Below are 10,827 nucleotides of genomic sequence, written 5' to 3' on the forward strand. Positions count from 1 at the left end.
ATCCCCCAGTTCCAACCTCCCAGCCTTAGGCATTCAGAAATACAAGGAGCAGAGCAGAAGTTTGGGTGCTGTAACCTCTTCCACCCCACGTCCATGTGGATACCCACAAGCAGCAGCTCCCTTCTGCGCTTTGCAGGAGCAGCCAAACTCTGATCCTACATCTCAGCACTGCTATGTATGGAGCCAGGGCTGGGGGAAGGAGCAGACAGGCAGTCTGGAGCTCAGTGCTAGCAGGGATGATCAGTATTCCTGTGCTGGCACAGAGCTGTCGGGCTGTAGCTCTGCAAACAGCTTTTGTCTCTGCTTCCTGAACTGCTGACAGCTCGCCACACTTTCAGGTTTTACTTTCTCTCCCTGCCTTAGTGCACCATTCTGGGAAATTCCCCAAACTGCACTTCATGCTTTCAAGGCACAGTGATTTCTCCCTTTCCAAATGGCCTGGCTTGAGGGATCCAGGCAGAAACGTGTCTTTTACGGTGTGAAAGGCAAATCTGAAATCAAGGAGTAATTTTGCATACGCTGCCTGACAGATGGCTCCAACCTTCCTCCCTCTGCTGAGTTTTTTTTTTGTTAAGCAGCAATTGTTCAGCTGCTCAGGGATGCTCATCCCCAACTTCCCAGTGTTCTGAGGCTCCATTCAAGTTGGCAGAGCTCTGATCTATGCAGCTGTGGAAGAACACGATGTTCCAGCCTTCAGCTGCAGAAAAGAGCACGACAGTCCCTTCCACAGCAGTAGCATCTGGGAGACTTTGGGTTGCAATGATGGGGAAGTGTTTGGGAGAGTTTTGTGTTTGTCCTGGGAGGAGAAGGGCTTCTTGTTGCAGCAGAATCCCTGCTGGCTGTCACCTTTGCTCAGACTGACAAAAGAACCAGTTGCAGATTTTGAGATTCTATATTTCTAAGCTTCCAATTCTAGATCTGAGCAGTTTTGTCTAAGGGAGCAATTCAGGCTATCGTTATTAACTTAGACATTTCTGTAGGCTGAAACAGCAATGTTCACAAACCAAAAGCAAAACGTGCCAAAAAAAGGAGAACTGAGAAAAGTGGAACCAAATTTCACCATGGACCCCTTTCATTCACAGTACAAACAAGTCAGATACAAACATATGTATTTGTCCTTATTAAGATGAGATGCTTCAAGATGATGGAAATTTGTCCCTGTCAGTACAGAGCTCACAAAGTCAACTTTCTGGAGGCTTGAGCAGCTGAGGAAGATCGGCCTCATGCTCCCAGGGATGGCTCTGAAATGGACAGTGCTCTCCAACAACTCAGCTCACCTGGGCCAGCAGCTCTTCAAGTTCTGGTCGGGACTTCAGTCGGCTCTTGAAGTCAGTTTCTGTGTGCTGCAGAGAGGAAAAGAAACAGCACATCAAAAAATCACCTTGAGTACTCTCCAAATCAAGAGAAATACAAACCCTCTCCTAAAAAGCATCAATAAAAAGTGAAAAGAGGAAGACTGAAATGTCAACTGAACCAAGGTAGTGGGACTCCTTCGTGGCCTCAATTCAGCCTTGGAGGCTCCTCCTTACTGCTGCAGTTCTGAGGGAGCTACCAGTTGCAGTTTGGAGATGAGTATTTATGATACAGAAATGGCACGGGAAACAGAAAACTAGGGGCAAGCCATAGAACGTGTGAAAAATGCAGCTATCAAACCAAAGTATTCGAGTGAGAAATTACTTTTTGAAAGAGCATTGGCACTGTGCTCAAGACGTTGGACAGCTCCAGTTCTGCCACTGCCTATCACCACTGCATCTACATCCTCACAGAGACCTGCCACCTCCTCTGGAGCTTTGTCAGGGCATCCCAAAGCTTTAATCTCTCTCTGTGTTGCCAGTCTTACAAAGCCAGCTCGGGTCTTTCCCCTGGGCTCCCTGCATCAGACTGCAATGACTTTGCAAATGGCACAATGTCACAGTTCTCCCTCCAGAGACAAAGCTATCAGCCAAAATATATTAAAAAAGAAAGAGATGGCAGTCCTAAGACTGTGACCAAAGCAAAGGAGATTACTGGACTCAAGAGACCTCCTCCTATATTCCTTCTGTTTTTGCAGAGCTGGAGATAAGTAAATGTTCTACAAAAGCCATGTAAGAAAATGGTTTTTCCATTTGAATTTATTGTAGTGCCTTCCCTTTCCAGCTGTAAAATGTTTTAGTCCCTGAATTAAAGAGGTTTCCTGAAACTGTTTAGTCTGAACGTAAAGCAACACTAGTTTAAGTATCTCCTTATGCCTGGTGCAGTAAGAGTCCTGGTTAGGGACTATAATTCTGTCTTGAAGTCCTCAGTGCTGAGAAAACTGTTAGTGGCTTCTGCAGAAACAAGCAGAACCCTTCGCAGAGCAAATCCCATCAGAACAGAGCACAGCATTTGGTTTTCTAGTCCCGGCTTTGCTACCAACTCCATGAAATTCCTGGTGACTCCCAGGTAAGAGGTTATAAGGCACTGTTAAAGAAGAGTATTCCCTTTGAGTCACAGGGAATCCACATGAGCAAAGGAAAGCAACTTGCCATCTTCTACAGATCTATGGGCCTGGCTGGGAAGATACCCTATGTGGCACTAATTATAAAAGGATAAGTGGGAAATAAAATTCCCATCAAGTATTAAAAGGAATGGTGTTTGATAGACCAAGTGAGGGCCTGGTTCTGGGAGATCCTGGGTGTCCATAGCTCTAGAGCAGACACTGGCAGCCTCAGGACCAGGTCCCTGTGTTAGTTTCTAAGCAAAATCACATCATGCATCATACCTGCCTTCTAAATGCAAAGACACAGGTAAAATTAAGCATACCTCTTTCATTAACAGATGGACCCCTTCAGGCTGATTACTCTGAATAATTTCCAAGAGTATTGGAGCAAATGTTGAGCTCAATCTGCTGATCTGAAAGAAGAAAGAAAGCGCTGCAGGAGCAGAACAACAAATGCAAAACAGACTTGTTTTACTAATGGCACAGAGAGAATCCATTTCAGTATGAGCCCAGGGCACTCAGCTCCCTCATTAGAGAAGCACTCAGCTTCGTATGCACACCTCGTGTATAGCAAAGCCCAAAGTTCTTGGTGTGGCTCTCTTTCATTTAGGTAAGACTCTACAAAAAAGCTGTCATGGCAAACTTGCAAGCTCTGGTGTTAACCTTGCACCAAATCTCTCTAGCAAAAAAAAGTCTGTGTCAAGGTTTAGAGTAATTCAGCAGAGACTCAGCATGCAGCTCAGGAACATGCTATATGTATGCAGTAGTGAAGTGTCACTTAGGAGGAAAACCTACTTAACTAACTCTACAATTTTGAAACTGGCTGATAATAAGAGCATTTCCACATTTCATTGAGTTTGTTCAATTGTTCGTCCTCAAACATGACATTTCTACCCTTTGTATTCTGCAGAAAATAGGTAATAGATCGTCTGGCTGAAATAGAATCACAGAATGATAGAATGGAATGGGTAGAAAAGGAGCACAGTGCTCATCCAGTTCCAACCCCCTGCTATTGCAGGGTCGCCAACCAGCAGCCCAGGCTGCCCAGAGCCACATCCAGCCTGGCCTTGAATGCCTGCAGGGATGGGGCATCCACAGCCTCCTTGGGCAACCTGTTCAGTGCGTCACCACCCTCTGGGGGAAAAAATTCCTCCTCATATCCAACCTAATCCTCCCCTGTCTCAGTTTAAAACCATTCCCCCTTGTCCTATCACTATCCACCCTCATAAACAGCCGTTCCCCCTCCTGTTTATATGCTCCCTTCAAGTCCTGGAAGGCCACAATGTGGTCTCCCTGCAGCCTTCTCCAGGCTGAACAAGCCCAGTTCCCTCAACCTTTCCTCATAGGAGAACTGCTGCAGCCCTCTGATCATCTTAGCAGCGCTCCTCTGGACCCGCTCCAAGAGCTCCACATCCTTCCTGTACTGGGGGCCCCAGGCCTGAATGCAATACTGCAGATGGGGCCTCACAAGAGATGAATAGAGGGGGACAATCACCTCCCTCTCCCTGCTGGCCACCCCTCATTTAAGAGGATCCAAGAACCACTTCTCTACCTTCTTTACTTCATGAGTAACCCTTAGCAAGATATCTATTTAGACTTCTTTGTGCTTTGAGTTAGGCACAAATTACACCTTTCAGTTGTTCACGGGACTTAACTCCTCTTGTTAAAGGTTTTGAGATATGAGATGCTGCACAAGATCTGCAGCACTATCAGCAACCAGCAGCTCATACCTGGACAACCCTCTGGTGGGTGGTGAGGACTGCATCCACCTGCATTTTGGAGCCTCGCTCTTCCATGAACAGCACTTCGTTGGTTTTGGTGGGCATCGCATAGCTGCAGGAAGCACAATCAGTGCTTAGGACAGGGAGGAGAGATTGGCACTACTTTACAGGAACAAATCAACTTCCAGCAGCAGGGAATGTGAAAGGAGATTAACTTTTCATGAGAAATTAATTATGCAAACAATGTATCTTGCAAATCAAGCACTGGCAGAAGCTGGGCGCCTTACTGGAAAGAGATAAGGGAGAAGTTTGCAGCACTGCAGGCAGCAAGAACCACTTTCAGCTACATATAATCATATGCAAGCTCAAAAAGAGAACTTTTAAGTCCTGTATAGTTGAAGGAGAGCTTTAAAGCAAAAGTTCTTTTTTATTTTGCAATAGTCTTTCTATTCCCATTAGAAACAGAACTGAAAACACTGCTGCTACACATCACTCAAAAGAAATTATTCTCACCTCTGTGATTTAACAGGGGTACAGACTGGATCAGACCCTGCTCTCCTCTCACCCTTAATGCAGACACCTCAGCTTCCCTACCTGATATTCAAAATATCAATAGCAACAGGCTGCATTCTGCTGCCCACCCCACTGACACTGCCTTACCAATTCTGCCTCTAAAGGGCATATCTTTCTGTGTACATGGAACTCTGAGCATCCAGCCCACACTCAGAGGGCAGCAGCATTATGCAAGGCAGCCATGCTTTACACTGGAGCTGCCCTCAATAACCCCAGGCTATGGGGCTGCTCTGCAAATGCTTTCAAGCACACTGCTGCTGACAGCACTACCACTGCTCAGTGTCTCTGGATATCCCTCTTGAAACAGACACCTATCAGCTGCTGTTGTGTCACAGCTTTTAGTACTGTTTGGTGCAAAAACATCACAGAGGAACGAAAATGATCTATGGACAAAGGATTTCAGATCTATGGCTGATTGTTCAAAGTGCATGAACATAAATAAAATGGCTTTTCATGCATTTTACCAGCCTTAAGCTAGGACCAGTGACTAGAGAAGTACACTTACAGTTGTTTCAGATAAGCACCACTAAGTATTTTTACTTCCTTACAGCAATGTAGTGATTCTAGCTCTCCAGATGCACTGTTGAAGCTCTGTCACAATCCTCAGACTCATTCAAACCAGCAGCCCTTAGGCCTGCATTCCTGGACTCAACATCCACAGCCTTCAGGGCTTTTTTTTCCCAAAGGAATAAAAGGTAACAGCTATTTTTCCTTGAGATCTGTTCAGTCACAGCCCAAACAATTCCATTTCAGCCTTACACAAATAAAGCATCCTGAACTGTAGACAAACAAGCTGAAAGAGAACACCAAGAGAACAACTTCCAGGTGATGGAAGACTGGGATTTTAAGTGACCATCTGTCAAGAGATTTTATCATGCCCTTTACTTCAAGCTATCCTTACTGACAAGCCTCACACAGCCTACTGCAATATGATTGCAACGGATGACAAACACACAGAGCTGTGTTCTTTATACCTTTCATTCACTCTAATGGACAACTGGTTGCAGAGTTTATGAACATATTGAGCGAAGTGCTCCACGAGACACATATCATAGGAAGTCATCTGGATGTTAATATCTCCGTACTCATGTTCAGTCCCAACATTTATCTCTTTCATCTGTACTCTACCCCTTTTTCTCTTTGGAACCTGTATTAAAAGAAAGAAAAGAAAGCATTTTTTTTCCCCCAGTGCAGCTGGAAATACAAGACATTAACTGTTGCTTAACACAAGAGGTTGAGTTAGCATACTCTCGTTTGTCAAAGGTTTGCTGAACCACGTTGAACACATCACAGCCCATCTGTGCTCATTTTCCCTGCCTATGAAACTGGGATGACATTATCTTAGCAGATGTTCTCAAGTTGAGCAGCTCAGTTCTTGGATGGCAGCACTACAGAAGTGGCACAGAAAATACATGCATACCATGATTAATTCCTTCCAGAAGAAACCAACGAGTGGAAATCAACCTGCTTTCAATCCAGCCCCTGCCTTCGAGGCAGCTGTCTGGATGAGTTATTGTTTCTTCATTTTTGCAAAAATTGTCTCCTCTCCCAGATCCAGAGAATGTGGAAAGTTTAAATGCAAATATGACCTGCTCACAGCATTCGGCAATCATTTGAAGGTGCTTTGTCAAATTCATCATTAAGAAGAGATTCCTCCCTCCCAAACGACTGAAATTAAACAAGAACTGGACCAAGTACTGGACCAAGAATATATATGTATATTTATGCAGTGTTGTAATTCATGTGACATAACATTCTCTGCTGAGAGATGCAGCAGTAAACCATCACCTGCTCACTTTTTTAACATGGTTCATCAGCCAGAGAATTAATTACACCAACGCTTGAGTCAGACTGTACATGGATGGGTCAGTTGAAAGCAAGCACAGTAAGGAGGTCTTTGTGCCTACCTCCTTTGGGAGCAAATGTTTATACTTCCCAATGCCATGTGTAGGACGGGATCTGTAGTGTCTGTGGAAATCCACAAGTGCATCACCTGAAAAGGTAAGCAAAGCAACCAAGTATACCAGTTGAAAACACTTTTTCTTTTAACAAACAGCTATTGGTGCTTTGAGAGCTCAGAATCTGTGCTGAGGACATGAATTTGTCCTTAGTTGTTTGGGGGAAAGCAAGGGCAGGCCAAGCTTCAGCAGGTCTCTACCCCATTGAGCTGCCTGCATATCCCATCCAGCATGCTACAATACCCAGCTGGTTAGTGGTGAGCAACAGGAAGGGAGAAAGAGATTAAAGGTGACTCATTTCCTAGGTAAATTCTCAGCCAAACAAACAACAACAAAAAAGAGCAGTGGATGGTGAAGATATTAATGAAACGTTACATCTGTCTCCTCTCACATGACAGCAGTGATGCTATTATGATGGATCTGAGCCTCACTTCATTTTAAATTCAGCCCTGTTCAAATATGCATGTGCTAGGAAGCCGAATCAAAATGGCATCGGATTTATTTATACTTCTCTCTCTGGAGTAAAATGAAACCCTCAACAGCTTTCACTTTAATAAATGAAGCTCAGAACAGCAAAGAGAAACTGAACACCAAGGATGTAAGCCACTACTTTAAATTGCTACAGAGGACTCCACCAGCTCAATAAATGTTAAAGTGGGACCTCACCCTGACATAGGTAAATTCCTGGACAGTAATATAGCCAATAGGCTCTGGATAGCGTCAGCAGAAAGCCATGAACAGAACTATCTGCTCAACCAGGAACGTGGAAACAGGAGAAAAGATTAGGAAAAAAAGGTACAGGGAGAACAGCATGGACTCTGGTTACTTACCCAGCCTAACTGCCACTAAAAAGACATTCAAAAGGAAATGGGAATGCTCAAATGTAAAATATTTATTTAGGGTAGGTAACATTTTGGCTTGCATGCAGTCAACAAGAAGCCTTACCTGCAGCACACAGACAACTTTCTCTGGGTGTTGCTGCTCTGTAAGAAAGAAGATTATTGTTAAAACTCCAATTCCACACAGCTGTGGAAATGTTACACGTGTGGCCAAACCACCTGAATGAAGGCTCACATCCTCATGTCCCTCAGCCACAGATGAGATTCCGTTATCGAGGAGACTCTGTCCTCACCCTTCAGCCTTTCAGCTCCCACACATCAGCTCCAAGCCTTCCCTCCTCAATTTCAATACTTTCCTCAGCAAGAATTACTTTTTAAAAGCTGTATGTTTTCTGACACAGTCTGTAGAGGCAACCAAGTATTCTTAACACCTTACACTGTGTTGTATTTAATGGAGTTGATTTCTATGACTCACCGGCTGAGAGCAAACACTTGCTTTAGCAATGTTCCCTTTTTCAAGCACAGCACCTGTAACACAGCACCATAATCACAAGGTGAACATTTAGTGAGTTTTTACCAGTATTTCCCAGAATACACCCAAAGAAACAACACCCGAAAGCCTCCGATTGTACCCCAAACCTTCCTGATCTGTTCACAGCCTCTCCACACTGTTACACTCCAGAAAGCTGCCAGAACACAGAGGAAAGTGACAAAAGGATGAAGATGAGACAACAATCATCTTCTCCTGCACCCCCTCACTCTGCTGCAGGACGGAACAAGTTGGAGTGGGAGGTTCTCCTCCCCACAGGTACAGATCACACTCATCCCCCATACCATCCTACTGCCTCTGAGTTATAACAGTCATGTGGACAACCCTTGTGCTCATCCCAGTTCCATGTAGGGCAGTGACAACACCATTTCAACAACCACTGAAAGGTTGAAGGAACTGGGATTGTTTAGCTTGGAGAAGAGAAGGCTCTGGGGAGACCTCATTGTGGCCTTCCAATACTTGAAGGGAGCATATAAACAGGAGGGGGAACGGCTGTTTACGAGGGTGGATGGTGATAGGACAAGGGGGAATGGTTTTCAACTGAGACAGGGGAGGATTAGGTTGGATATGAGGAGGAATTTTTTCCCCCAGAGGGTGGTGACGCACTGAACAGGTTGCCCAAGGAGGCTGTGGATGCCCCATCCCTGCAGGCATTCAAGGCCAGGCTGGATGTGGCTCTGGGCAGCCTGGTCTGCTGGTTGGCGACCCTGCACAGAGCAGGGGGTTGGAACTGGATGAGCATTGTGGTCCTTTGCAACCCAGGCCATTCTGTGATTCTATGATTTATCCACCACCCAGGTGGAGAGAAAGAGGGAGCTCTGCTTTGCCATTACCACCACCCTGGCAGGCTGCAACATTAGGAGGGGGCTAATTACACATCTCCCCATCTCATAACCAGAGAAACAAAGGGCAGGAAGCACCTGGAGGGTCCCTGGAGGTGGTGACAGGATGGGGGCTGCTGTGGCTGTGGTGTTAATGGACCGTCCCTGGGTGCCCAGGGAGGGGTGAGGGTCTCAGCCCCATCCACGGGCTGCAAGGGAGGCCACTTAGGGTACCAGAAGCAGGTCTGTCTCCATACCCATCAGAACTGGGCCACAATTGCCCTACACCTCCAGACCACTCCCACCACCAGAATGGAGAAGGGAGCGTCCTCATCTCAGCACCAGGGCCGGGTGGGACCGTCCCCATCCCAGCACCGACTCAAGCCTACTCCTCTCCTTCACAGCATGGTACCACGGCCAGGCCTAGGCCTCTATTCCCCGTTCTCCTCCCTTCCCCGTTCTCCCCCTCCTACCAGAGCCGCGTCCCCTTCTCCCTCTCCCACCCCTCCCCCTTCTCCCCCAGTCCCGCGGGTACCACTGCGCTCATCGCTCCGCAGGGCCGCAGGGCCGCGTCCGCCGCTCACAGCGCTCCCCCGGCGGTGCACCCCCAACACCGCTCCGCCGCGCCCCGCAGCCCCCGTCTCGCGTTCCGCCCTCGCCTCGCGTTCCGCCCCCGCCTCTCAACGGAACCTGGGGAGGGCAATGGGGTATAACCCCCGCGCTGGGGGTGGGGAGGGGCAGGGGGAGCTGCATGGGGGAAACAAGGCAGCATCGTAGCCGAAGGGTGAGCAAGGATGAGGCCAGGGAACTGCTGAGCTGTCAGCATCACCTCTGTGCTGGCAGCAGATCATGGAATGTACGGTAGAATGACAGCATGGCTGGGTTGGAAGAGAGTTTAATTCCATCCCAACCCCACCCCCTGCCGTGGGCTCAATGCCCCCCAGCTCAGGCTGCCCAGGGCCCATCCATGGCCTTGTCACCCCCAGGGATGGGTACCCATAGCTCTGGGCAGCAGAGCCGGTACCTCACCACCCTCTGGGTAAACAATTTTCTGCTTACATCTAACCTAAATTGTCTCTCTTTTAGTTTGAAGCCATTCCCTTTTGTCCTATCACTATTAGATGGTGTGAAAAGTCCCTCTCCCACCTATATATCAGGTCCCTTTAGGCACTGTAAGGCTCCAGTGTGGGTCCCCAGAGCCTTCCCTTCTCCAGGCTGAACACCCCCAGCTCCCTCAGCCAGCCCATCTCCATAGAGAGCTGCTCCATCCTCTGAGCATCCCCATGCCCTCCTCTGGACCCACTCCCACTTTTCGAGCGTGTCCAGGTCCCTGTGGATGCTGTCCCATCCATTTGTTGTGTCAGCTGCCGAGGGGACGCTCAATCCTGCCGTGTCACTGAAAATGATGTCGAAGAGCACTGGTCCCAAGATGGACCCCTGAGGGACACCACTCGTCACCAGCCTCACCACTGAAACAGTCCTCGGTTTTTCACCCAGAGGGTGGTGACGCACTGGAACAGGCTGCCCAAGGACGTTGTGGATGCCCCATCCCTGGAGACCGAGGTACCTCAGCCCCTCGCTCGTCCTTGCCCCCACAGCGGGGACACTGCGACGTGGCACCGCCCGCCCACCGCGAACTGATTGGTTTTCTGGCTCCCTTCTCGCCAGCTGATTGGTCTTCCTCTACCCTCTTCGCAAGCTGATTGGTCCTCCGCTTCGTCCATCAAACCAGCGAGGCGCCATGTTGAGCGTGGCTGCGCGATTCCCGCCTTGCGGCGGCCATGTTAGCGCGGCGCTGTGGGGGCTGTGGCGACGGCGGGCGGTTGGCGGAGCTCAGCGCTGAGTGATCCACTCTTAGGAGCACTCAGCCGGTGTAACGCTGACCCTGCTGGCTGTAGGATCGATGC

General features: G+C 48.0%; 1 protein-coding gene across 2 annotated transcripts; it reads right to left on the reverse strand.

The window, feature by feature from the left end:
- Nucleotides 1–878: 878 nt before the first annotated feature.
- MRPL48 (mitochondrial ribosomal protein L48) lies at nucleotides 879–10,525 on the reverse strand. Of its 2 annotated transcripts, none has more exon segments than NM_001030053.2 (8): nucleotides 879–1,343; nucleotides 2,782–2,871; nucleotides 4,189–4,291; nucleotides 5,727–5,899; nucleotides 6,660–6,745; nucleotides 7,656–7,693; nucleotides 8,025–8,077; nucleotides 9,456–9,514. In NM_001030053.2, coding segments are annotated over 8 exon segments (630 nt in total). In that variant the 5' UTR covers nucleotides 9,468–9,514; the 3' UTR covers nucleotides 879–1,268.
- Nucleotides 10,526–10,827: the final 302 nt, after the last annotated feature.

The sequence above is a fragment of the Gallus gallus genome, chromosome 1 (genome assembly GCF_016699485.2).
Source record: "Gallus gallus isolate bGalGal1 chromosome 1, bGalGal1.mat.broiler.GRCg7b, whole genome shotgun sequence".
NCBI classification, from domain to species: domain Eukaryota; kingdom Metazoa; phylum Chordata; class Aves; order Galliformes; family Phasianidae; genus Gallus; species Gallus gallus.